Source organism: Carya illinoinensis, chromosome 3 (assembly GCF_018687715.1).
Source record: "Carya illinoinensis cultivar Pawnee chromosome 3, C.illinoinensisPawnee_v1, whole genome shotgun sequence".
Classification (NCBI taxonomy): Eukaryota; Viridiplantae; Streptophyta; class Magnoliopsida; order Fagales; family Juglandaceae; genus Carya; species Carya illinoinensis.
In genome coordinates, this window is record NC_056754.1 from 8,839,136 (window position 1) to 8,866,797 (window position 27,662).

The 27,662-nt window shown below is 35.7% G+C and overlaps 4 protein-coding genes across 5 annotated transcripts; 2 read left to right on the plus strand and 2 right to left on the minus strand.

The window, feature by feature from the left end:
- Positions 1–603: 603 nt before the first annotated feature.
- Positions 604–2,789, minus strand: LOC122305714. The gene is made up of 3 exons (XM_043118275.1): positions 2,479–2,789; positions 1,398–2,187; positions 604–1,183 (listed from the first exon to the last, which is right to left on the minus strand). Exons 2-3 carry the CDS (start codon positions 2,156–2,158, stop codon positions 1,018–1,020), a joined length of 927 nt encoding a protein of 308 aa, XP_042974209.1. The 5' UTR covers positions 2,159–2,187; positions 2,479–2,789; the 3' UTR covers positions 604–1,017.
- Positions 2,790–4,539: 1,750 nt separating this feature from the next.
- LOC122303741 lies at positions 4,540–5,868 on the minus strand. The gene is made up of 4 exons (XM_043115672.1): positions 5,637–5,868; positions 5,314–5,522; positions 5,086–5,191; positions 4,540–4,930 (listed from the first exon to the last, which is right to left on the minus strand). The coding sequence occupies exons 2-4, from the start codon at positions 5,496–5,498 to the stop codon at positions 4,886–4,888; spliced, it is 336 nt and encodes a 111-aa protein (XP_042971606.1). The 5' UTR covers positions 5,499–5,522; positions 5,637–5,868; the 3' UTR covers positions 4,540–4,885.
- Positions 5,869–11,377: 5,509 nt separating this feature from the next.
- On the plus strand, positions 11,378–16,205 carry LOC122303070 (serine carboxypeptidase-like 25). 2 transcript variants are annotated; one of them, XM_043114606.1, is made up of 8 exons: positions 11,378–11,732; positions 13,133–13,336; positions 13,946–14,121; positions 14,255–14,542; positions 14,641–14,771; positions 14,917–15,012; positions 15,124–15,229; positions 15,768–16,205. In XM_043114606.1, exons 1-8 carry the CDS (start codon positions 11,492–11,494, stop codon positions 15,909–15,911), a joined length of 1,386 nt encoding a protein of 461 aa, XP_042970540.1. In that variant the 5' UTR covers positions 11,378–11,491; the 3' UTR covers positions 15,912–16,205. The 2 variants fall into 2 exon arrangements, with proteins under 2 accessions (XP_042970540.1, XP_042970541.1); XM_043114607.1 differs by having other exon boundaries at positions 15,124–15,213.
- A 2,980-nt stretch (positions 16,206–19,185) lies between these two features.
- On the plus strand, positions 19,186–22,258 carry LOC122303071 (exocyst complex component EXO70E2-like). The gene is made up of 2 exons (XM_043114608.1): positions 19,186–19,595; positions 19,947–22,258. Exon 2 carries the CDS (start codon positions 20,084–20,086, stop codon positions 22,043–22,045), a length of 1,962 nt encoding a protein of 653 aa, XP_042970542.1. The 5' UTR covers positions 19,186–19,595; positions 19,947–20,083; the 3' UTR covers positions 22,046–22,258.
- Positions 22,259–27,662: the final 5,404 nt, after the last annotated feature.

Below are 27,662 nucleotides of genomic sequence, written 5' to 3' on the forward strand. Positions count from 1 at the left end.
GGCATCTACATGGGGACGCTTTGTAGCAGTCCAGCATCACAATACCAAAAGGCCGAAACTCTTTGGGACAATCTCAAGGTTGTCCCAAAGAGTTTCATGATATGGTTGGACTAAATTCTCTTCTGTCCCAAGTTTAGAACTTATATATACATATATTAGATCAAGATAGATAAATAAAAAAGTTCTACTAATTATTACTTATCATGAATACATGATAATTATTTTATGCATCTATATCTCTTTCATTCTAAATTAGAAACTTTAAATATATATATATATATATAAATAGTTAGGTATACGATCATTTTTTAAAATTATGTATAGTCATTTTTGTATATTCTTTATGCATTCTATTAATGTGATTGTTGCGTCACTTTTTTTAATATAAAATAACTGTTTTGACCAATCATATATGTAAAATGTGAAAAACGTACTCAAAAGTGACAGTATATGTAGAACTCGGGTATGGAATTGCTTAACTTTTAGATTATGCTGGGTCATTCTAGAGACCTAAGTACCACAAAATATAAGCTAACTAAAGAATAAAAGCAGATAGTTCCTAATTCAAGCCAAGAGACAAAGCAAATTGAGTACAAGAACAGATCACAAAAGACAGGCCGGCTGAAAGACCAACACGATATATATGATGATAAATATCGGTTACAAACATTTCAAGCAAAGATGAAATTAACCATCTTTGTAGATGTAGATGTATACACAAATCTTTGATCATCATCATAGATAACTCCTCTTCCCCATCATTTATTTTCATCACTAAAACAGTGAAAACCAATTTGCTCCCACAAACATAATTAAAAAGAATCCTTAACTACAAGTTATGATTTTTTTTTCTTTTTTGGATGTCGTAATGCATAATGATTGAAATGATGATCATGTCCATGATCTGTGTGGATAAGAGGCCAGGTTGGAGATCAGACTAGTAATTTGGCAGGAGTTCTGGGACAGTCATTTAGCTAGCCATCCTGACGGAATGATTAATGGAAAATTAGATCTGTTTCAACATGTCCAATATCGAGAGCGAAAACTGAAGCAACAAAACATGTTGTTCCAACCACGCTTTGAACTCATGATTTGTGGGTTTTGGGGTGGTAATTGCTGCTGCAGGTGCTGCTTTTCCATGTCCAATGTTGCAGGGCTACTCAATCCACTATCACCTGCCAAACTGGCATGCATGGCCGGCCGGAAACAACCAAAATGCATGTCAAGTACAACGCTAGCTCATGATCTGGGTGCAATATTTGCATATATATATATACTTGATCGAACAACAAACACAAAGATATATATGGTTTTCCATTTAATAAAGTTAGCTAATTTAATCATTTTTATATGCATGTATATATATGTGTGTCTGATTGAAAAGATTGCTAGCTTACAGTGGGAAATTAAAGGAGTGGGCGCTGTGACTGCTCTCATCAGAACGGTAAGAGGTAGTATTATAGTTGCGGGCGCCGACGTCCTTAGGACTCGTTTTTTCCTTCATGTTATTTGGAGAACTGCCCCACCAAGCTCCATTCCCGGATTGACCTGATCCTTGTATTACTTCAGCGTCCTTTTCCGCATTAGCAGTCTCGCTTTTATCCTCTCCTGTTTCAGAAACACTGGGAAGGGTTGTCGGGAGACCCGTTAACTCATCTGTCCTCGGCAACTCACCAGATCTATTTAACATGATAAAATGTTCTCTCGAGAAGCTGCTGTTTCCAATGTGAATACTGAACAATGATTCATTCGAAGCGGTACTCCAATCCATAGCTGTTGTTGGTCTAGTAGTGAATATTGACGACGGAATTCGATTCGGATCATAGCCCGAGGGTCGCCCGGGCATCACCTGTAGAGCAGATTGTGGGGCAGATCCACTTTGGTTGCTCCCAACAGGAGGAGGAGGAGGAGGAGGAGAAGAATGATCTGCAGATGATGTTGCTTCTTGCATCTCAAGGGTAGATTTTTTAAATTCATGGGGAGGGAGGCTGTCGAGGACATTCTCAATAGCATCAAGATCCAATGAAGAATCAGATGATGGAGTAGAGCCTGAACGTTGGTGATGATTGGAGGGATAAACTGTCGGAGGGACATCAAAATGCACCCTCAGATTCTTGCTACTTTCGCCTCTCTTTTGTTCGTGATCCGTGACATCCATTATTTAGTTAAATGTCTTCTTCAAACTTCCTGTGCCATTTTTGGATTTGTATTCATCATGCAGACAACAAAGAAGCGAATACAAATTAATGTTAAACTTCTGCAAAAGATATATATTAATGTGAAGTTTCACATCGATTTCGCTTTTAAGACAATTGGGTTTTCATCAAAGGCCTTGAACATTTGATAAACAGAACAATAATCAGCATAAAGTAACGAAACTTAATCGAAACGACCAAAACAAAAAATCTCCTCTTTCAATCAAACACGTACAAAAACATGAAGCTCAAAGAAATGAATCCCAGAAGCACTTTCACAAACCTAATGAACCTGACCACAAAAGAAGGTTCCCGGCCTGCCCCAACAAAATGTACAAAAACATCGATCCTTTGGGAATATTTCTTTATGTGCAATGTTGGAGAACAAACAACAAAGGTTTGTTTTGTGTTCTGGTAAGCTTGGAGACTAACAAAGGAGGGCCAAGAGAGGATCTCGGTCGTTCGATTTGGTTTTATCTTTCTAGCAACGGATTAAACCACCCTTGTAGCCGTTGGTGCTATGTGATCCAACCAACAGGCAAGCACTCAAGCGGGAAAGGCTCCATTTCGGTTGGACAGTTTGTTAGTTTTCTGACCTCATACGAAAAAGTGAAGACCGCATGATTAACTTCATAATACAATGGCACTGCATCCGCTACGGTCAATATTCTACATTCGTGATTAATTTGTCTCAAAATGTTAATAGCAGTTACGGTCTCGATCTAGAAGTACCTTTTAACGCAAAAATTAGAATTTTGAGTAGTTAGAAGTTAGAACGTACTTGTGTGGATCCCTTTTCCTTGAGGTAATCATTTTGACAGGATCATCTGGGTTCTGGCCATATATCGCATTTACATAACATTTGTTTTTAGGAAACATGGGAGAGGTAATTCGATCCTTATTCTCTTAGTAAAAAATCGAAGTATTGCCAATTAGTTCCAAGGATCCCAACATAACTTTTTTTCCTGATTGGTTTGGATTTTTGCCGTTAACAAAAGTTGTATGCATATATGGTAGGATCAACTAGGTCTTGTTTGGTTATATAGTTCAGATGAGATGAAATAAGATATTTTGTTAAAAATTAAATAAAATATTATTATATTATAATTTTTTAATATTAGTTTTGATTTGGGATTTGAAAAGGTTGAATTTTTTATTATATTTTTTGTATGAAAATTTAAAAAAGTTGTAATGATATATATAAGATTAGATAAAATAGTTTAGTTTTGTGTAACAAAACCAACTCTAAGATTGACTATAGTAACTAGGCCTACTATTCTTCTAAAGGAAAATTATTTTAGGTATCCCGGATTCTGAAATACGGATGATGTAGTATACTCTCCTATCATATAATTATTATGTGGCCATCTAATTTATAAATCTGTTAACAGAAAAGCAATATCGTTTTTTTAATTGTTAAAATTTTAATTACGTGGTATATTTTATGATAGGATAGAAGTATAATGTATCCATACTTTAAGAGTAGTTAATAATTACTTAGTCTTATATGGATAGAGTTTAGCATCGCCTTTAGTCTCGACCTGCATGCGTCTAGATTTGCTACGAATAAGGACAAGCTCTTAAAAACATGGAGTATGGAGTATGGACAAGGTTACAAGAGAGATTTGGATTATTGGTTTTGGTTTTGCAGCACAACTACTTATTTAAAATCCTTCCCATACATCAAGCGAGACTAAAAATGTTACTTTGTATATATGCCATGAAAATCTGCAGCGCATACAATCTTAGGGAAATGTTATAATTGGAGTGTTTTCTTAGGGGAACTATGCATGCGGTGGATGTGGCATGGTATACTGTCCAGATCTCAATTTCACGAGGGCAAGCTTCTTCTTCTTGGCTGCTAATACAACCGGGGTTGTGTTGGAGTATGGGTTATAGACATCTCGGTATTACTCAGATTACTTTCATAATTTCTACCTTCGAATGGGTCTTTTCTTGTCTTGCCTAAAAATATATTAAACTTTCTATGACTTCATTGTTTTCTATTTTTAGCGGATGGCCATTGACCAGATTTGTTTTCCTGCATCTCATAATTTAGCTTCATATTTTGAAAAAATAAAATTCCTATTTTTGATACTTCTTATAAAAACTCTGTAATGAGGAGGGGAAGGGCACATAGGAGGACTGAAAGATTTGTGTCCGAGGAAGAGCTAAAGCCTAAAAGCAAGTTGAGCGATTGGCTGGAAAAGCATTGCCGACATTGTTTCCTTCCTAGTAAAGTTGGTTTGGAGTGAGAAGAACCAGGAAGGCAGTGCTCTCATTCTGTAAATTGAATTCATTTTGTGGGTTTGGACTGCCTGAAACCATGCAAAAATGGAGGAAATAAAGCAAAGGAAGAAGACTCATGTTGACTAGCCCTGCAATCGGCAAATAACACAACGCAAACCCAGTACAGCCTATCCCGGAGGTGCATTGCACACTTGTGAAACTGTTCTTTAACAAAGTATCTGCCTATGTGGACATAGTGAGCTATTTCTTTATTACAACAATATATTCAAATCATATCGAAAAAGCCTCAGATAACCACATTTCACCCATCTTACTGGAATTACAAATAACCATATCGGGTCATATCATTTCATTGCTCCCATCAAATCGAACTTAATACCAACCATTAGGATCAAGAAATCCATCTGATCTTGAGCTTTATCCAAACTGCTTTCCTATTTTTAATTTTCGAAGAGACCCACCTCCTGAACACGCAAATCCTGGATCTAAAGCAACAATATAAGCAACACAAATTGGTAAATGGTAAATTATCAGATTTCAGAAGTCCCAGTTTTGCAAAACTAAAATATAGTAAGATAAGAAGTTCACCCAATTATCTTACAAACTTCAAATTATTGAAACAACTTCTTTATAATAATACCTTGGTCTGATTTATAGTCGGTGGTAAAAGCACGCCGCCCTTTCTGCTTCTGGCAAGAAGGCCTTTTGTAACCGGGGACATCATCGAGTCGGTTGGGCTTCTATATCTGCAAGACCAAATCGGGAAAAAAGGGGGTGGGAATGTTACGACTTGCGAAGATAAAATAGGGACCTATAACATGAAATTTGGTATGACAAAGAGAAGTATGGGGAAGAATAAATGATCTACCTTTCGGGGTGCTTGAATGCCTTGGGGACTTTGAGGCGGTCCGGGGTGCTGGGTTTGCGCAAATCATTGCCTGGATTTCGATGATTTTGATCACTTTGCTGATTCAGGGGCGGTGTTTTGCAGTCGATTATGGTGTTTTCTGGTTGAATTGGGCTCTTGGGAGGCACGTTAAGCACGTTCTCCATTAAAATTACAGCTGGGTTTCCTGCCTGGGAAAAATAAAAGCATCAACGACTCTAATTAACCATCTTGAAATTAATGTGTAAGACTTGGACAGAACAAAAATGTACAGTGAATAAAGCAAACGGGAATTGAATACGTACTGTGATTAATGAGAGAGAGAGACAGAGACAGAGACAGAGACAGAGAGATACTGGGGTAGAGAATTCGAAGCGAAATTTAACTGAGGAGGAGGAGGAGGAGGGAGGCAATTTGAGTGATGGAGATGACCGTTGGGTACTCCCAACGGTCGAATTGATGCTTTGGATGCGACTGACATTGAAATAAACTAAGTTGGCCCTCAGGATATAGGGCCAGTCCAAAACTAGCCACCACCTCCGCATTCAGGGCTTCAGGATTGGACCTATTTAAAACTAGCTGAGCTTAAAAGAGGAACACTACAAGTGGGCTAGACTTGGGTCCGGTTCTTACGTTAAAATTGGATATAGTTACAATACTTTCTTAAAAAAAGAAAAAAAACACAAGCGAAGTCCTGTCCACCACTGTTTCGTAGAAAGACAGAAGGCTTATGTTGTCTCAAACTTTGGAAACAAGCAGAAAAAAGGTCGTGCATATGCCACACAATCAGGACAACGCCAGGTCCGCTGCTGCATTGCCAGCTTAGCTATGTTCTTATGGCTTTGCTGACCCCAGTTGTTCATCAATCTAGGAGAAGATATTCCCAAAGCAGGGACCCAACTTTTCTTGAACTAGAAGCAAAGGAGATGATAATGCTATCCTTCTTTATTTGACCATTTGTGTAAGTATCATTCCCTTAGTGGGGTTCATCTCTACCAATAGAGCACATTTTAATTTGCACGTGTTAATTTCTTAATTATAAATTAATCTCAAGATTCCCATATCATTTCAGATTTTTTTTTCTAACCCGTTACTGTACACACTAAATGCACGCAGATAACCCAATTTACTCCGTAGATTGTCAAGCTCTGTTTGATATCTAGCAGTTTTTGGTGGTAATATATTAATATGCTTTGATTAGAAAACAGTAGCCTTGAAGTTGACAGATTTTTCTTATAAAGCAGGTTGATTTTGTTGTTCTTGATCCATGTGGCTTAATTTGCTTCTCTGTTGCATGCTTAATTAGGATCTTTCTACGTATATTCTATGTATGGATCGATTTTGCTGATCTTGATGTACATTGTCGAGCTCTTTTAATTTTAAGGTTCATGGATATCATGATTCTAATGATTTTTACACAAAGTGGATGAAAGTCAACATACATATGATAGTACTTTTTAGTTTTTGTTCTTGTTGATCTTCTTCTTCTTTAAGGTTGTCTAGTTTGTTTTCACAACTCGTCTCATTTCATTTACCTTGCATTAAGATGTTAAGTTAAGTTGAGATGAAAGTTGAATAAAATATTATTTTTTAATATTATTATTATTTTAAGATTTAAAAAAATTGAATTGTTTATTATTTTTTATCTTGAAAGTTGAAAAAGTTATAATAATTAGAAGAGATCAGTTGAGAGAGATTGAGTAACTAAACGGGCCTTAATCATTATAATTTTTTTAAATTTCTATATAAAATAAAATAAATAATTTAATTTTTTTTTAATTTTAAAATAAAAATAATATTAAAAATATATATATATTTTTTTAACTTTAATATCAATTCATAACATTTCTTTTGCGACAACAAACAAGTAGACAGTAATTAGTAGTAATTTCTAGCTGACCTAATGTGATGTCGGGTTTGATTGAAGTAGATATTAGATGATAAATCCATAGATCTATGATAATTGTACTCCTATATATTATAGCTTTTATAGCCAGCCTATAACTGTCAGATCGAGGAACGTAGCCTTTCTGGCTCATTACTCTGCATGCACTTATTGGTTTGCTCCCATAGCCATAGGACACACAAGGGAATGTGATTATTTCAGACATAACTGAGAAGAGAATGAGTTCATTCTAACTGATCATGGATTGAGCTAGCTAGCTCCAAGCATTGGATGTGATATTTAATCCATCACCTTCATCTCGAGTAATGGTAATTTCTCAAATGATTTTTCAAAATGTGTATGATTCCTAGCTTTTGATAAAATATCTAATTACATAGCCACATGCATGCATGGTCTCTATTTTCTTCGGTAATTATGAATAGAGTTTGGCTTCCCACTTCACCCAACCCATGCAATCAATAGATCATCGAAGATATGAACCATCATTCTATGTATATTTCCCACGTTTTCTACATGCGAAGCAAGATAATTTCCAACTCTCAACCATAAAAACGTCCATCCCTCCTAATATTAAGAGTTTTACTATACATAAGTAAAGTCGCATACTAATCTGCATATCAATACTAATTTATTTATATTTAAAATTTAAATTAATACTATTTTTAATAAAATCTAATTTTTGACCAAACACATTAAAGTAGTGTACAAATTAATACAAAATTATACTTATAACTATATTTTTCCTAATAGTATTAATGCACTTATCCACCACAAAACATGTCATGATCATAACTAAAGTCAGACACGCATGATAATTAGCTGCCTTTCATTCAAACTCGACCGAAAAAAAAAAAACTCAACCCAAAAACATTAATTAAATAACAAATTATATATAGGAAAATCGTGTACTGCAACAGGAGGGGATATCGTGAAGAAATTCCCTGGTTTTCTTTTTTCGTATGGCTTGGCTCAAATTAATTAAGCTGTGGTCAACCTTGTTCGGCGCAACGATTGACACGAGTGACACGAGGATTACCGATGGCACATGTGTTCAGTGGACGTACCACTGTTCAGGCCTAGTCCTACACGTCCAAGCAACTGTGGATCTGAATCTGATATTGCAGTAGCTCGCAGAGAACTTTTTGAGTGAGCAAGCGTAAGAAGCAAGAGATCCATCTGCTATTTTTATAACTTACGTGTATGGGAAAAAGTAGTGAAGGAGTACATCTTTCTTCTCAGTTTAAAAGTAAACAGTCAAGAAGTAAAAAAGTGGATTAAAAAATCCAGATAAATGTGAGTTCCACTCAAGCAAGAAGCTTTTAATTCCCTTATATTATTCAAACAGAAAATCAAGCATCTCTTAATTTGTAAGCAGAATAATGAGCATTTTCAATCGCTTGTGCTGTGCTGTGCAGTGCAGGTTTGTTTAGAGTTGACAGAGATCAGTATTGACTGTAAAAAATGGAAGTGTGCACTTTTTTTTCAGTGTTTTTTTCCGTTTCTTTTTCAGTCTCTTTCCATTAACTGCGAGTAATATGGTGCTAGCTAAAAGGGCTTGAGGTCCTTCTTAAATTCCTGAACTTCCAACCAACCACTGATTTTTTTCCCTGAGCTGCAGTCTCAACTTTCAACCACTCACTGCGTTGCTCTCTCCAATCTCCACTTTACTATATCTCATAAATACGATAATCACTTTCTGTAGTCATTCTACAGCTAGTAGCCTACTCCACCACTACATCTATATATTCATTATATATTAATATATTGCATGTAATCTTTCTTGTATTACTGAAATTTTAATATTGAGAACGCTATAATGATTGTGTGTCTTTTTTTTCTTTTTAGGCCTGAACCAGATGGTCCCGATCCATGCCTTTCTGCAACGTATGTTTCCATTTCTGATGCATATACGACATTTGATCTCCACATTTTCCGGCCTACAGGTACCATGAGATATTTCATTTTCAATGAAAACTTTCCTGTAAAACTTCAAAACTGGGATATAATGTCTCCAAAAACAAACAATCGACGTTGATTTATAAACCACTTTTTCTTTCTAAAATAAAAAACGAGAAGAATGGGAGAAATAAAGAAGAATCATGAGAAGCTGCAGGTCAGTTTTCATTTTTGTGCAATGTAACCAATGACCTTTTTTTTCTGGCATTAGGATATGTATGTATGTATGAGAATCTAGGGGTGATCTTGGCAACAAAGTTAGAAACTGCAAGAATAGAATCTTCTAAAGCTATTGTCAAATTTGCCAAAAAGCCTGCAGTAAGTAAGTTTGAGAGCAATGTTGAAAGCATGGTCATGAGACTTCATGAACATCCAAATAATTAATGAGTGGAAAGATATATTTTTGAAGGAAGCGTTTGGTGAAGAATAAAGTAGCTAGCTAGCAAGGGAGGGTTGAAGCTCATAAGATACACATGAGGCTGATCTACAGAGTCATAACTCATGTCCAAAGCCAAAGGCATCATCATGGCTGGCCATCATGATCGTGGCCTTGCTAACTCGCGGCGATGCTCTAAATTTTTGGAAATCATTCATTATGCCTGCCTCGCCCCTCCTCGCGTGCACATAAAGAGAACTAGAAAAAAACCCTTTATCCAACACAAGTCTTTCTGTGCCTCTCAATTAACATATTAATTTCGGAAATTCTTGGAAAAGAGAAAAGAATAACATGTTGCACTTTGTCACTACTTATCTATCCACTAGCAAAAAGCCTTCTAATATATAATTAAAGAGATATTATATATATATATATATATAGAGAGAGAGAGAGAGAGAGAGAGAGAGAGAGAGAGAGAGAGAGAGAGAGAGAGAGAGATTAAAATGTGTATGGAGCTCACTTATAGTGTCAGGCAGAATAAATGGAATATGGTTAGTTTTGCCAAAACGGAGTACAAGATAAAGCCAATCTGGCAAAAAAGGTAGTCAAAGTCTCGTACATGAATACAAAACGACTTGATGGAGGGTTAAAGTGACTGTTTCATGGGCATGCGAAAGCCATGTGAGACACCTGCACCTCTTATTTATTACAAATCAATATCCCTCAAAGCACATCTCAAACTTTTACGTTACATTAGTATATAATTTAACATGGTAAATTATTGTAAGGTGGGCACTCCCACCTTACAATCAAATAATTTAAGATGTTTATATATATATATATAATAATTTACCATGTTAGATTGCATACTATACGTATATTTAAATGTAACGCTCCAATACTACAACACCCAAATTACATGATTTATATTTTAAAAAAACTAATTAATGATATAATTAAAATTCTATTGAAACTTTATAAAAAGTAAAAAAATTTTATTCCCAAGTAATGTGACGAGCGATCTCATTTATCACCTACCCTTATTCTTTCATTCACCACCCACTCTTGTTTTTATTATATGAGATATCACATTAATTTTGTACATTAGTATTTCTTTTCCTTTTTTTTTTGTTTTAATATTAAAAAAATATACACAAATTTCTTAATAGTAACTTTCTTAAACATAGAAATTTTAAGATTTAGAGTTTGATAATATCTAATATTATTTATTCAAATTATATTACATGAATGATATATAGTATAAAAATTTTTAAATAAAATTATTTTTAAAACAAATATATATGAGAAAATAAACGTTAATTATTTGGGTTTATGTGGCTAAAATTAAGATTGGGTTTGAATGTTGAATTGAATTCTTTATAAATAATAGTGAGTTGAGTAGGTGGAGTAAGTTATGTATAGTCTATCTAAAATGAGTTTAAATGTATTTAAATGTTAAGATGAATTTAGTATTATTTATAAAAAATTGAAAAAGATTGTAGGTTATGTATATAAAAATATATTGAGTTAAAAAAATTATGTCTTTTGTATAAAGAGATTTTGAATTGAGATAAATTTAACGATTTAAAAATTATAAATTTAGATATTAGGTTGAATTTAAAATTAAACTGAATTATATTGATTTAGCTAAATCTTGCAACGGCGTTAAAGTTTCTTTCGTGCGTTGCCCCGTTTAACAAAATTGTAAACGAGTGGTCCTATCACTGTCATCGGTTGATGACATTCATACCGCACACTTCTGATCATCACTCTCTCTCTTATTTAATCCATTCTCAATAAGACACTTCGCACATCACATCGCACACACAAATAGGAAGAAAGACATCCTCCTTTAAAGACTAGTCCAAACAGGAGAAATTTCTCTTAGTTTTTTCTTCTTCTTCTTCGTTGAGGCCGTCGTCATGGCCAAAAGGCAGATCTTTGTATCCATGGTCTTTGTTTTGCTTGTTGGGCTGATTGGTGCAAACGAAGAAGAAGAAGCTGACAGGATATTACAACTTCCTGGGCAGCCTAAGGTCTCTTTCCAACAGTTCTCAGGCTATGTCACTGTTAATCATGCTGTTGGCAGAGCCCTCTTTTACTGGCTCACCGAGGCTGTCCATGACCCCTTATCAAAACCCTTGGTTGTCTGGCTTAATGGAGGTTAGACTCTCTCTCTCTCTCTGTGCAAATACATAAATCTGGGTGGATATATGCATGTCCGTCTACATTTGCGTGCTCGAAACTTTTCAGCATGAATGCAATATACACGCAAGTAGTACGGTTTTTTGAGATGGTTCAGGGGAAATGATCAGAAGTTTTTTGAAGTCACTGTTATATTGCCCTAAGCGATACGATCGATCATGTCCAATATTCTTATAATTTCTTTCTTTGTTATGTTACATCCTTAAATCATGTGTTCAATTCATATATGTCCTATAAACCACTTACAATTCTCTCATTGCCGGCCGACATCATCGATACTGATTTCTGCAGAAATTTATCTTGAGCCTTTTCGAAATTAATTATTAAGTTACCAATATATAATCTCAAAATATAAACAAATGATTATGAATCTCTTAAATAATAAAACCACTAATGTTTATCACAAAATCATAGGAAAACGTGTATTAATTATCATTTTATCTATATTATAAATAATTGGAGCTAGAAAATATAATATATATATATATATATGCATCTTTGGGCATCTTTTTATTTATATTTTTTTTTCACAAGAAGAACAATTTTGATTTGCCAGAAGTGTCATTAATTCTTGGAAAAGTATAGTTGCAAGCACAATTGTGCACTAATCTGTACACTAATATGATGTGATTGATCAAAAAGTAGATTTTATTGAAAACAGTATTAATTTAAATTTTAAGTATGAATAAATCAATATTAATACACAGATTAATGCACGACTATACTTGTATATAGCAAAACTCTTAATTCTTACCCCCAAACGGACAAAAGGGAAAAGGGAAAAACAAGGACATCATTTATAGATCAGCCACAGCTCTTGCTTTGTCCGTGTGGAGTGTAGGTGCAGTACCATGAATGCATGCCCACATCAAGGCCGAAGATCCGGTTGAGCAGTACATGAAATATATAGAATGATGGATAATTAATTGTTTTTGTTGCGTAAAATTGAGTAAAGTTGTGCATTAATTTATATATTAATATTAATTTTTTTTATATATTAATTTGTATATTAATATTAATTTTTTTATATTTAAAATTTAAATTATTATTATTTTTAATAAAATATATTTTTTAACCAACCACATTAAATTAGTGCTTAATTATATTTATAACTAAATTTTTCCATGATTAATACGCAAAAAGGAAGTGGAAATATTTAATTTAGGACTTTATAAGGGTAATTAAACGAAAATATTTCTTTCATATATTTATATAAATTAGTCACCATCAAATGTAATTTTAGCATTTTCTACCCAAAAAAGACTATGGTAAAAGTACCGCATGAATGAATATCATAAATGTTAGGTTCTGACCATTAATAAATTTGGTGCACTTGCTCATGATCGATGATGTGTTAGGCCCTGGCTGCTCTTCTGTGGCATATGGTGCATCCGAAGAAATAGGTCCATTTAGAATAAATAAGACGGCCTCAGGTCTGTACCTCAACAAGTTCTCATGGAACAATGTAGCAAACCTCTTGTTCTTGGAAACTCCGGCAGGCGTCGGCTTCTCTTACAGCAACAGGATGTCCGATCTTCTTGATACCGGTGACCGCCGCACTGGTAATCGGACTCCAAAACCCCTCTTTTTCATTTTTTTCTTTCTTTTTCTTTTCTCGCATCATTATTCTTATTATCTCTTATTACTAAGATTAATTATTGGCATGTAGGCCATATTATTTGAGAGCCAGCTGTAGCAGCTTGCATGCAGTACTCAATTATGATGAAGTACTTTATATGGTCCTACGTACCCTATGCTGTTTGGTTAAAATTCAGATTTTGACCAACTGTTGCATGCATTTTAATCATGGGTTTTGAAGATTAAGATCATCGATCCAATTGTAGAACACGAAGAGTCGACATTAATATTATATATCATGTGAAGCATGCATAATTTCATGTCCATATGGATTTGACAGATCTTTGCCCCACGCTTAGCACATCTGACAACCTTTGCATATATAATCGATCAGCTTGGCCGTTAAGAAATATTACATGATTGATGTTTCTTTAATGATGTAAGAAGAAAAATGAAAATTATCATTTGAATGATGTCTTTGAAATCGGGAAAAAAAAAAAAACAAAAATCCATTTAATACTAGTTAATAGTTTTAAGAGTACATATTCCATTTAGAGTATTTAGTAATAATCTTATCAGAGGTTATTATTTAGCCAGGGACTCCCTGGAATTCCTTGTACGCTGGCTGGATCGTTTCCCACGTTACAAGCACAGAGAAATCTATCTCACCGGGGAGAGTTATGCTGGCCATTATGTTCCTCAGCTGGCTAAAGAAATTATGACCTACAATATACAATCGAAACAGACGATAAATCTGAAAGGAATTATGGTATATTCAATATTAATCTCTTCATGTTTCTATTTCCTGCATTTTGCATGACTTCTTTTAATATACATAAATACATTCATCCAAGTTTCTAGCTAGCTATGTATGGTAAAGATCGTTGATGAAATGCGCGCAGGTTGGAAATGCAGTCACAGACAACTACTATGATAACCTTGGGACAGTGACATACTGGTGGAGCCATGCCATGATCTCCGATAAAACATACAGGCAACTGGTCAACACATGCGATTTCAAGCGACAGAAGGAATCGGACGAATGCGAGTCATTGTATAATTATGCCATGGATCAAGAATTTGGTTACATTGATCAATACAACATTTATGCACCCCGTTGCAACAGTTCTAGTGGTGGTACCAGTACCATTACTCGCCATACCATGAGATTGCCTCACCAACCCCGTCGGGTAATACTATACGGTATCTTAAAATATGAAACATCAACAAGTGTGACTGGAGATTCTAAAGTTTTGTTTGAAGCTGCTTTTTTTAATCTGTTTTCCAGATCTTCCGGCAAATGTCAGGGTATGATCCTTGTACTGAGAAATATGCTGAGATTTACTACAATAGGCCGGATGTGCAGAAAGCACTCCATGCCAACACAACCAAAATTCCTTATAAGTGGACTGCTTGCAGGTGAGTCCATAACCGGAGATTTGATTATCATATTGCTCAATCACTCTACAGCGCATGCAACTCAAAATTAAAGCATTTTGTTTTCACTGTTTGATCCCTTTCTAGTGAGTGTTACAAGAGATATTGTAAATTTCACATGATGCAGCGAGGTTTTGAACCGAAATTGGAATGACACGGATGCGTCTATTCTTCCAATTTATAGGGAAATGATAGCCGGTGGTTTGAGAATTTGGGTGTTTAGGTTGGCTTACTCCCCCCAACAATTTGATATCTCCTAAATTTTTTTTACCTATTCAGTTCCTGCCATGCATTCTGCATAACAATTTTGTTTTCTTTTCTCGGGATGATGCAGTGGTGATGTAGACTCAGTGGTGCCAGTTACGGCCACCAGATATGCCCTTGCTCAGCTCAAATTAGAAACCACAATTCCATGGTACCCTTGGTATGTTAATAAGCAGGTAAGTAAATTAACTTCAAGCCTTGGATTTTATCAGACAAGATCCTAGTTATTGTCGATCGTGTCTAATATTGGTCTCCTCAGATGCTTTCAGCCCATGAAAGTAGCCTAGTAAAAGCAGGACAGCTTAAATTAATGTTCTTTGGCTTCAGTGTAAATGCAATCTGAATGAGGTTTGGATTAGGTTGAGGAATGTCATGAGCTTTAACCTTCTACATTCTGATTTCCAACACCCTCATTTTCTTAGTTAATTGTATGATATTTATATATACCTTCCCAATAGTAAGAGGGAATTATCCAAAATGTTGGCTTATTCATACCAAGAAAAATACAAATATATGCATGTTTCCAACTACTAGTCATGCGGCTAACCGATCATTGTTTTCCTTATCTGCTGTGAGTGATCATGCATTCAGAAGTAAATCTTGGTTCACTCACTCCTCAAAAGGTCCCAAAACAAATAACAACACAATGCCTAATGCGTATGACGTTTGTGATCACTTGCTTATTTTGCTACATGGGTCATGGTTTTCTTGAAGGTGGGAGGCTGGACAGAGGTGTATAAAGGGCTAACATTTGCAACAGTTAGAGGGGCAGGCCATGAAGTCCCACTTTTCAAGCCCAGAGTAGCCCTTCAGCTATTTAAGTCATTTATTAGAGGGAAGCCTCTTCCAAAGTCTTGAGAAAAAGATGTCTTCCCCATCTAATTACAACTTCTTCTGTACTGTACGTACGATGTTGTTATAGACAAAGAAATGTCATTTTTAATGGCTAGGAAACAAATTGATCAAAACGATGTTGCGAGAGAGTGATCAGAGAGCATTTGAACTTGCAAATACAAAAAGGTAAATGTATTGGAAGCATCAAGGTTTTGTTCGTAACTATGCATTGGTTTGCTTTTTAGGTTGGTGTGGGGATAATCTAAAGGGGCAATTGTTAGCTTTTAGCTGTCTTTAATTTTTCTTTTCTTTTCTTAATTATTGATGTTACTGCCGCAACTATATATGTTTTTGTCGCGAGTGCGTTAATTATGCTAATATAATTTGTGTTTTATTTATTTATTTATTTTTAAATAATAATAACTCCCCAATAAAGAGAATGTAAAATCAATTTAATGTGAAGGCACTTCAAGAATTGATTCAAGATTTTGAAATAAGAAAGTTAGACAAAGTAAAAGAAGGGGGACGCCACTTGAGTATTTTCTCTAAGTAGAGGATAGAGACAAAAAATGATGAGTTCTGATCATTACCCTTTACAAAACAAGATTAATAAAATACTATACAATATTTATTGATTAAAAGATTAAGGAAAAAAGAGCATTAAACATTAGATAACACTTCCCTTCCCCACTCCCAAAAAAAAAAATAATAATAATAATAAAACAACATTAATAGTTATTATTGAAAAAGAGTAGCCTAGTCCAGTTCATTGCAACTACACGAGAAATGACATTTCATCTCTTAATATTATAAATGTTTCAAAAAGTGTTTTATCTCATCTCATCATTACAACTTTTTTAAATTCTTACATAAAATAAAATAAACAATTCAACTTTTCAAATCTTAAAACACTAATAATATAAAAATAATAATATTCTAATAATATTTTATTTAATTTTCATCTCATCTCAACTTATTATCCAAACGGCACCTAAACGTTACCTCTCACTCATTCACCAAGAAAGCCAATGAAAAATTAGGGAGGGCGCTTTAAATTTCTAATATGATAACTGGATGGGAAATGGTTCCTTAGCTCATAAAGGTTTCCATGTCAACAATTCTCTCAACTTAAATTAAAAGATGTTTGCTCATTAACTGGATGGAAAAGACCTATTCTCTCTAATTTGGGTGATACCATCCTGTTTCATGAAGTTAATCAATTCCCTATCGGCTATCACTCTTAAACCCGGTTGTGATATTAGAGTTTGAAAACATTCTCAAGATGGTAACTTTTTTTCCAAATCTGCTTGGAACTTTTTTTCTTAAAATTAGAGCATTATGCCTTGAGTTTTATTGGGAATCAATTCCTCCTTACCAAAATTTCAGTTTTTGTATGGAAAATGTGTCGTAATGGAATTTTCCTTAATGATAGAGTCCAACAATGCAGGATTCACATGGCTTCTAAATGCTATTGTTGTCCTGAGGGATCTATTGAATATGCTACCCATGTCATTTTGGACTACTCTCTTGTGAAGAGCATTTGGTTTTATTTCTCTTTTTTTCTTTTCTTTTCTTTTTCTTTTTCTTCTTAACTGGCTTCAGGACCTAAACCCTTTGCTTAAACCTAAAGATATTGTGTCTTACTTCAATATTGATGTTCTCAATTTTTTGCATATCTCACGAATCACTATTAGGGCAAAAAGACTAATCTTGGTCAAATGGATTCCACCTTTCTTAGGCATTCTTAATCTGAATATTGAAGGTGCTTCAAAATGTAATCTTGAGCCTGCTGGTTGTGATGTTGGTTTATGTTCCAATAATTGCTCTAACATTGTTGAGTCCTTTTGTCTTTTGTTGTTGGTACTAACACTTTTGCAGAATTATCTGCCTTAAGATTTGATTCGGCTTTATGTTATGAACTGAGCATCACTGATCTAGTTGTTGAAGTTGACTCTCTTACTGTGGTTAATTGGCTCACTAAAGGCTCGTCTTCCCCTAAGTTTACTCAACAATTTGTGATGATATTTTATATTTTAAGAATGATTTTCCCTTCAGTATTAATCATGTCTACAGAAAAGGTAATGCGCTAGCAAATTATAGTGTTGTGGGACTACTCATGCAAGCCTACACAATTATATGTTAAAAAAAAATTTAAAATTACAATAATATTCTTTTTAAAATAATACTTTTCCCCTTTTACCCTCATTCATCAATGGGACTGTACACGTTGTCCTTCACTCAGGACTGCAAATAGAATTTCTTTTAACAAAATTGGGGTACCGCCCTTTTTTAAAAAAAAAAAAAAAAGAGTTGTCTATCCCATGTGCATTTTATTCTACATATATAATAGAACAAGTTGATATTATATTATTTCAATAGCAGTGCTACTTTGCCGCCTGAGTAGCACCGGTTCATTTATACTGCTAGTCACTTTTGGTTCGTTTTTTTTTCACATTTTTTAATAGATTTAAATATTTTTAAAATAAAAAAAATATACTAATAACTTAAAATCATTTTCTTAATCACTAGTTAGTTAAAAAAAAAATGTATCCAACGGTACACTATAGCAGAAAGCTATGGGCGGCATACAAACTTTTCTCTTATTTCAAAATCAAATATGAAAGGGCTTGGTCTCGTCTTTACTATATAATATTGAAGTATTCAAGTTTTTTTTTTTTTTAAATGTCAATAAATTCATACGGTATTTAAAATATATTTTATTTGTAAGTATTTATTGATGAATCAAACACACGGGTAGTATCTAACACATCAATAAATATAAAAAAATATTTTATATTTTATATTTTATAATTAATATGCTCCTAATAAGAAGTATTGTTTTTCTGAGCTCGCATAAGAAGTATATGCTTGTAAAGAATAATATATCAAAAAAAATTTAATTCACTTCGTTTTGAATAATTTTATTTGTCATTTTTATATACTATATATTATATTTATTTTTTTATAATAAATATATAATGTATAGATTATAAATAAAATAATTTATTTAATTTTAAAAAATAAAAAATAATATTAAAATATATAATATATGAGGATGAGGAGCATTTATTTCTTTTTTCTCAAAAGAATAAACCACTTTTTTTTTTGTATTTTAACGACGAATAATCCAATTTCTAATCATTGGTACGAAATATCTGGGTCCTTTCGATTGAAACAGAACGAAAGTGCTATGAATTATAAAAATAATAAATAATAAATAATAAATAAAAAAGAAAGAAAAAACGTATGGAGTTGAAATTGACAAAAACCAGTAAAATGGAGAAAAGTAAGGGCCTTTTGTTTTGGAGATTGGTGACGCTTGTCAGGATACAGTGTTTCTTTCAGCGTTTTCCTGTGTCATTCCGCGTGGAATGAAGTGGGTCAAAGCCGTGAACTTTGCAAGAGAAAACAATTGCCACTTGCATACATCAGGATTCGACTAGAAAATCGGTCAGAGTCAGAAAAACACAGAGGGGGATCTGCCATTGAGATTGCAGCCCAAAAGCTCGCACCTAAAATATCTTCTTCTTCCCCGGTTTCGTAGCTCCATCAAAGTCCACTACTTTGTTATCTCCGTACACGATCTTCGTTCTATGTACACTTTCACAATCTGAAGTGGTAGTGGTGTTCTTTTTGACAGCTTTCACTGTTTCCAGGATTGTCCGTGTTCCGCTCGTCACAAACTGCCCAAGTCCAAGTTTCAAGGAGGTATAGGCTTTACCTGTTCTTGCCTTAATTAGTATGCTGCCCTTGATTCGAACTTGGATATTTTCTTGTATCTAATTATTCGTAGGGGTTCCAATTGATCTGCAAGCTCTGAAAATATTGGCCCTCCAATGACCTGTCCCTTCATTCACCTTCATCTGATTTCACTCTCCTTTCAGTTTTTTTTTTTTTTTTGTTTGTTCGGATTCCTCTATTTAGTATATGCTTGATTTGAATAGAGGTCATATTATTGTTTACAAATGCATGAATTTAAATCTGAATTGTTTTTGTCTTATTATTTTTATTTGTATAAAAGGTTCAGTATTTGATATTTTTTGGTATTTCGGATTTCAGATAGGGTTTCCAAAGCCCTTTTCAGAACGGTGGTAAGGATCGGAGAGGAGTGAGAAGGCTCTAGGAGTCTTTTCCTGTTGATTTGAAGAGCTCTTAGTCGTCCTTTTGTTTTTTTTGGCCCCTGCTTCTTGTTGGCCATGGGGGATTGTGAGATTCCAGAAGTAGAAGGAGAAGAACACTTAATTGCGGCAGTGAAACACATTGTGAAAGCTTTGGGGTCAAAAAAGAACCTTACAGATGATGCAAGGAAAATTTTGGCTCAACTTGGCACCCAGTTGTCCGCTATGACTACACCTTCAGTGAATGAGACAAAAGATGTTAAGATAAGTGAGATTGAAGATCTCCTTAACACTGTTGAGGAGAAGATCATGAGTTGGGAGGAAGATCAGTCTATGATATGGGATTCAGGACCAGAAGAAGCCTCCGAGTACTTGAATGCAGCCGGTGAAGCCCAAAAATTGACCGAAAGATTAGAGAGGATGTGTCTAAAGAAAGATGATGATGAATATAATCAATTACAAAGGGCTCATAATGTTCTTCAGAAGGCGATGGAAAGACTCGAGGAAGAGTTCAGGCACATGCTTGTTGAGAACAGGCAGCCTTTTGAGCTAGAGCATGTATCTTTTCGATCCAGTGAAGAGGATGTTGTGGACGAGGCCTCAATTATCTCTTTTGGGGATGAGTCAATTGAAGACTCAATTCCTAGAGACACCGTGAGCAGGGCCTCTGAGGATTATACCATTGATTTAATTAATCCGGATGTGGTTCCTGGCCTCAGATGCATTGCCAAATTGATGATCAGTTCAAATTATGATCGGGAATGTTACCAGGCCTATGCCAGCGCCCGGAAGGATGCCTTGGATGAGTGCCTCGTCATTCTTGGAATGGAGAAACTAAGCATTGAAGACGTGCTGAGGATGGAGTGGAATAGCTTGAATTCTAAGATCAAACAATGGGTACGAACAATGAAGATCTTTGTGCGGGTCTATCTTGCTAGTGAGAAATGGCTCGGTGAGCAAATTTTTGGGGAGCTCGGACCAGTTAATCTAATTTGCTTTGTTGAAGCATCCAAGGCTTCAATGTGGCAGCTTCTAAATTTTGGCGAAGCCATTTCTATAGGCCCTCATCAACCAGAGAAGTTGTCTCGAATTCTTGACATGTATGAGGTGCTAGCAGATCTTCTTCCAGATATAGATGCTTTATACTCAGATGAGGCCGGTTCTTCAGTTAGAATTGAGTGCCACGACCTTCTTAGTAGATTGGGTGATACTGTAAGGGCAACATTTTTTGAATTTAAGAATGCCATTGCATCAAATGCATCAATAAACCCTTTTGCAGGAGGTGGAATTCACCATCTTACCAGATACGTCATGAATTACATCAAGTTTCTAACTGACTACAGTGAGACGCTCAATTTGCTGTTAAAGGACCATGATGCAGAGGATCCGAGTTCACTGTCACCTGACATGAGTCCAACTAGGGAGGAGGAGAACAAAAGCAGGAATTCTTCAAGCGATATTTCCCCAATGGCTCATCACTTCCGATCGATTGCCTCAATTCTGCAAATCAGCCTTGATAATAAGTCCAAGCTATACAGGGAGGCTTCGCTACAGCACTTCTTCTTGATGAACAATATTCATTACATGGCTGAAAAGGTCAAGGGGTCTGAGCTAAGGCATATATTTGGAGATGAATGGATTAGGAAGCAAAACTGGAAATTCCAACAATACGCAATGAATTATGAGCGAGCTAGTTGGAGTTCAATCCTCTCTTTGCTTAAGGAGGATGGTATTCACAATCCTGGTTCAAATTCTATCTCGAAAACCCTCCTCAAGGAAAGGCTCCGGAGTTTTTATCTTGCTTTTGAGGAGATATACAAGACCCAAACAGCATGGGTTATCCCAGATTTTCAGCTCCGAGAAGATTTACGAATCTCAACATCCCTCAAGGTCATCCAGGCTTATCGGACATTTGTGGGAAGACATTCCATTCACTTATATGACAAGCATATTAAATACAGTGCAGATGACCTAGAGACTTATCTTTTGGATTTCTTCGAGGGATCTCCAAAATCATTACAAAATAACTCTAGGAGATGATAAGCAAGTTGGGTTTCATTCCAGTCTCTCCTTTAGTTCCACTGTCCCTAGCATCTGTAATCAATCTTGCAGGACTGAAAATTTTCATATCGTATGCCATTTGTTAATTTGTTCTTGTTTTAACAGTGTAGTGAGCATAAACAATTGAAACTAGCTTGTAACTTCCGTATTTTAGGTGGATGAAATGAAAACTAGCTTGTAACTTGGGTTGCATCTATGCGCTTATCATTTGCTAGAGATGCCTAATTCATGATTTAAAACTAATAGCAATAGAGAGAGAGAGAGAGAGAGAGAGAGAGAGAGATGCCGACAATGTGACTAGATATATGATAAGAATAGGCTGCAACATCCAACATATGAATAAGGTACAGATGATGGCGCCTCAGTTTTGCGGCAGCACAGGACAAATAACTCGGGCAGGAGTATTGGCTCAAATTGAAGGTCTTAGAAAAAGAACAAGACCCATTTAGAGACCAAGAAAAGGGTACTAGTAATGGTACACGGAGACCTCGAAAGAGCATCTAAAAAAGTAAACTTTAGCATTGCGGTTAGCGCGGTGGATAGATTGAAATTACAAGAAATAGAAGTCAAACATGGAGTATGAATATGTATGGAACATTGAATACACTTGTCATTTGTGAAAAGGATGTCCTTCGGTATATGTGATGGTTGTTAAGATATCGCTATCGAGCGGGATTTACGTATTGTTTCTGCTCTGTCCCGCCATTTATAAGGGACTTTGAAACTTCTGTCGATTATATTTCTTCTTTATCAGTAAACAATAATTTAATTGATATTTTTCGACACTATATTTGGAGCTACGTCGTTTCTGGGGCCAAAGTCAGCTTTGAATTTCTCTTTTTCTTTTTAATTTTGGATGCAACAAGAAAAGTCAGCCTGAATAGTATTTGCTAATGACCAGGAAGGCATATTGATTTTCGAGGATTCTTTGGTTGGATTATAATAGCATATGGGAATATGATGTTAGATATTTTGTGAATAATAATAATAAAATATTAAATTATAATCAATAATAGTAAAAAATAATTAAAATAATAATAAATAACAGTAATTCAAACGGAAGATTCAGTTGCTGCAGTGGTGTCATTGACATGAGGTGAGGATTACATCCAAAAACCAGGGAAAAAAAATAAAAAAAAAAAGATTCAGATCATATCGAACCATGCCATCACATTTTTACTTAAAAACGATTTTGAAGTCTGAAAAGTGAAAACCCCTTCAATTTTCCATCTAATAAAATAAGACCTTTCAATTCTGTGTCTAACGTAAAAAGATTTTCAGTTTTCTTAATTGAGTGTTTAGCCACATTATTCACACCAATTATGTGGTTGAATAAAACTTTTAACAATTTTAATTATTAAATCTAAGTTACTGAAGGAAAAATAATGTCTCCGATAGACTAATACATTAGTATTTTTCATTTAAGAGCATGATGTTCTTCGAAACCAATTTTGCAAATAAATTGCAATGGGTTCATGTCACACACATCAGACCATCAGAGGATTAAGAGGATGGGCTGATCATGGGCCAGGGGCACGAGAGGCTTGGACCAAGTCACATGGGTGTTATGTAAATGGGCTTGAGCCCAATTCATCTATCTCAGGCCTTCAAAGGCATATTATTGTTGTCATTTACTATTTTGTCCTTTATTGTCTTTTACTATCTTACCCTTTATGTTTGTTAACCAGACGCTATCTTGATTGGTTAAAGGCTCTGTCAAGCCGTTAGTGGTAGTAGTGCTATAAGTATTTGAAAACGCGTAATGGAGCGGCATCTTAAATATCAATATAGAATTATACCTCTTGAGGTTTCCTTTATTTCCGTTTATCTTTCTCTCAAAAGTTTCTGGAAGATTCTCACCCTCTAACTCTAAGTGAGTAGAAATCCTAATTACAGTTCCTATTACATTGAGAGTGTTATAAGTTGGTATCAGAGATTTCAATCTCACTGTGTTAATTACAATGGCAGACAGTATAAAGTTGAGTCAATTACAAAATGGCTTGGCAAATTTCACTCGATCCACAGATTCCTAGTTTAAATCCATAGAAGCAGAAATATTGGCCTTGAAACACCAATCAAATGTTGTAGTATAGCAGCTGGCTGTGATGACTATGAAGTTGTAGAAATTAAATCAGAATTCCCGCTAGGGAGAGTCTTCCAACCACCATCAGCACCACCATGAAGAATCTAATGAATCTGGGGGATAAATGATACCAAGGTCAATACAAATTGATTTTCTAACTTTCCATGGGGAATACCCCACATGATGGCTTTATAAGGCCAACCATTTTTTTCACTTTTACAACACATTATCCCAACAAAGATTATTTTATTTGGAGGGTCAAGCCCTTGTTTGGTTCCAGGACTTAAAAGAGTCTGGAAACTTAGACCATTGGGAATGATTCACCCAAGTACTTTTGACTAAGTTTGGCCCTAGTTCTTATGATAACCCAATAGAGTCCTTGACACGGTTGAAACAACTGAATTTTGTAGAGGACTACAAATTTAGGTTTAAGGCTCTGTCAAGCCAAATGTTCAACCAAAAACATTCTTGCATGCTTTAGTGAGGTCCTAAAACCCTAAGACTATAAGGGTGAGGGGCAGAGTGTGGGAGCAAGAAGTGGTGATACTTATTGACTCAAGGAGTACTCACAACTTCTTAAATCATTCAGTAGTCAAGAAGTGGAGTATTTCCGTACTATTGAATGAAAAAGTGAATGTCAAGGTAGCTAATGGAGATTTGCTATCTAGTGAGGGGAAGTGTTCTGAACTAAGATTTAAGGTGCAGGGAATCAATTTCCAAACTGAAGCACATGTTCTAGTGTTAGTTGGGTGTGATATGGTGCTTGGGGTGCATTGGTTGAGGGAGTTGAGGCTAATCCTATGAGATTTTGGGGACCTCACTATGCAGTTTCAGTAAGGGAAACAATCTGTGAAACTGAAGGGCTTGAGCCCACAAACCAAAATTGAGATGGGGGTTAAACAAGTATAATAAACCGGTAAAGAATGGCATATGGTTGCAATTAATTGAGGAAAGGAAGCTTGAGGAGAAAAGACAACTTCCTGGGCCCATACAGGAACTTGTGAACCAATTTGCTGATGTGTTTTGGAAACCACAAGGATTACCAACAAGAAGGGTCTATGACCACTCCATACCTCTACTGCCAAATACCCAACCTGTGTCAGTAAGACCCTATAGGAACCCCTATTTCCAAAAAGAAGAAATAGAGAAGATTATTCAAGAGTTGCTTAAAAATGGGGTGATTCAACCCTCCCAAAGTCCTTATTCATCCTCTATTTTACTAGTCAAGAAAGCCGATGGGTCCTGGAGGATGTGTGTCTATTATAGGGCACTCAATAAGGCCACTATCAAGGTCAAATTCCCCATACCAATAATAGAAGAGTTGCCGAATGAGGTATTCTCAAAACTGGATTTACACTCTAATTATCACCAGATCAAGGTAAGTGAAGAAAATATCCCTAAGACGGCCTTTAGAACACACGAAGGCCATTACGAATTTTTAGTTATATCTTTTAGGCTAACTAACGCATCCTCTACATTTCAAAACTTTATGAATAACATATTCAGGCCATACTTAAGGAAATTTATTCTAGTGTTCTTTGATGATATCTTAGTCTATAACAAGACAGCTGAAGATCATGTCTAGCATTTAAAACTAACCTTGGAGACTCTCAAGGGGCATAGCTTGTTGGCTAAACCCTTTAAATGCAGCTTTGCTTGTGCTGAAGTGGCTTATATGGGACATCTAATTTCGGCATATGGGGTAGAGGTAGACCTTGAAAAAATTAGGGCCATGGAAGAATGGCATTTTCCTACTACCCTTAAGGCCTTAAAAGGTTTCCTTGGCAATGGTGGCACTGCTAGTCCCTTAATCAACTTATTAAAATGGAACCAGTTTTGCTGGACAACATAAGCTAAAAATGCATTTATTTAGCTAAAAGCAGTAGTGACTAAACCACATGTCCTAACCTTACCAGATTTCACACTACCCTTTTTCATTGAGTGTGATGCGTCAGGAAAGACTATTGGGGCTATAATGAAGAGGAATAGGCCCGTTGCTTATTTCAGTCAGGCCCTAAAGGGTAGAATATTAGCTTGGTCAACCTATGAGAAAGAATTGAATGCATTGGTGGCTGCTATACAGAAGTGGAGGTCCTGTTTACTGGTGCAGGTTTTACTATTAAGACAGATCACCAAAGCCTCAAGTTCCTCTTAGAACAAAAGGTGGGAACCCCCATGCAGCAGAAATGGGTCTCAAAACTTTTGGGGTATGATATAAGAGTGGAGTACAAAAAATGGACTAAAAACCAAGTGGCTGATGCTTTATCAAGAAGGAAGGAGGGCTGCATATAAGAGCTAGAATTTAGCATTTCAGCCATGACAATACCTACTGTAGAATGGTGGGAAGAGATAAAAAGAGGATACACTCAGAACCCCTACAACGAAAACCTACTCAGTTTGGCCCAAAAGGAGAAACTGCCTATGAAGTTTTCGATAAAGGAAGGCCTACTTTATAATAGGCAGAGATTATGTGTGGCTAATCAAGAGGATTCTAGATTGAAGGTATTGCAAACACTCCATAGTGGGCCTTTAGGAGGGCATTCAGGCTATGAAAAAACTTTACAGCGAGTGAACAGAGAGTTTTATTGGCCTGGGCTAAGATCTGACCTTAAACAGTTTATAAGAGAATGTGAAGTTTGTCAAGAGGTAAAGGCTGACTAGTCCAAGCCCAGTGGACTTTTACAACCCCTTCTCATTCCCTCACAACCATGGATCCACATAACTATGGATTTTGTGGAAGGCTTACCAAGTTCACAGGGTTTCAACAGTGTATAGGTTGTGGTGGATAGGCTCACCAAGTATTCCCACTTTATTCCTCTAAAACATCATTTTTCAGCTAAGACAATGGTTGAATTGTTTGTTAAACATGTCCTAAGACTACAGGGGATGCCCCAATCCATTGTTTCTGATAAGGGAAGTATTTTTAAAAGCATGTTCTAGCAAGAATTATTCAAGATCCAAGAGATCCAACTGGCCTTCAGCATCTCCTACCACCCCCCCAGACTGACGGTTAGATAGAGACCTAAATAAGTGCCTAGAAAACTATCGCAGATGTTTTGTGGGTGACCAATCTAAGACATGGGCACACTAGGTTCCCCTAACAGAATGGTGGTATAACACTAGCCACCATTCCTATACCCACATCACCCCATTCGAGGCCCTGTATGGCTATCCCCCACCAAAACTTATCTAGTACACCCCTAGAATAAGAAGCTAAAGGCTGTGGATGAAGATCCGAGATCCAGGGAAAAGATTCTACAATTACTCAAGCACAATTTACACAAAGCATAAAGCATGATGAAAAAGTATGCAGATTTAAAAAGAAAGAGCAACTTTCGAAGTAGGAGAGTAGGAGAGTATGTCTACCTTCAACTTCAACTCTACCGATAAATATCCGTGGTTCATTGGCAAAGCTTGAAGCTTTCACCCAAATTTTATGGGCCCTACCAGGTGCTACAGAAGGTCGGTGAGGTGGCTTATAGGTTGGATTTCCCACCATCATCTTCTATTCAC

Excerpts from the sequence above, each read along its gene's own strand:
- LOC122305714 (XM_043118275.1), bottom strand. The coding sequence starts at position 2,158 with ATGGATGTCACGGATCACGAACAAAAGAGAGGCGAAAGTAGCAAGAAT. Across the intron at positions 1,184-1,397 it reads CACTCCTTTAATTTCCCACT|TTTGGCAGGTGATAGTGGAT; the intron begins GTAAGCTAGCAA and ends CATGCATGCCAG.
- LOC122303741 (XM_043115672.1), bottom strand. The coding sequence starts at position 5,498 with ATGGAGAACGTGCTTAACGTGCCTCCCAAGAGCCCAATTCAACCAGAA. Across the intron at positions 5,192-5,313 it reads GCATTCAAGCACCCCGAAAG|ATATAGAAGCCCAACCGACT; the intron begins GTAGATCATTTA and ends TTGGTCTTGCAG. Across the intron at positions 4,931-5,085 it reads CGACTATAAATCAGACCAAG|ATCCAGGATTTGCGTGTTCA; the intron begins GTATTATTATAA and ends TTGTTGCTTTAG.
- LOC122303070 (XM_043114606.1), top strand. The coding sequence starts at position 11,492 with ATGGCCAAAAGGCAGATCTTTGTATCCATGGTCTTTGTTTTGCTTGTT. Across the intron at positions 13,337-13,945 it reads TACCGGTGACCGCCGCACTG|CCAGGGACTCCCTGGAATTC; the intron begins GTAATCGGACTC and ends GTTATTATTTAG. Across the intron at positions 15,230-15,767 it reads CTTGGTATGTTAATAAGCAG|GTGGGAGGCTGGACAGAGGT; the intron begins GTAAGTAAATTA and ends GTTTTCTTGAAG.
- LOC122303071 (XM_043114608.1), top strand. The coding sequence starts at position 20,084 with ATGGGGGATTGTGAGATTCCAGAAGTAGAAGGAGAAGAACACTTAATT.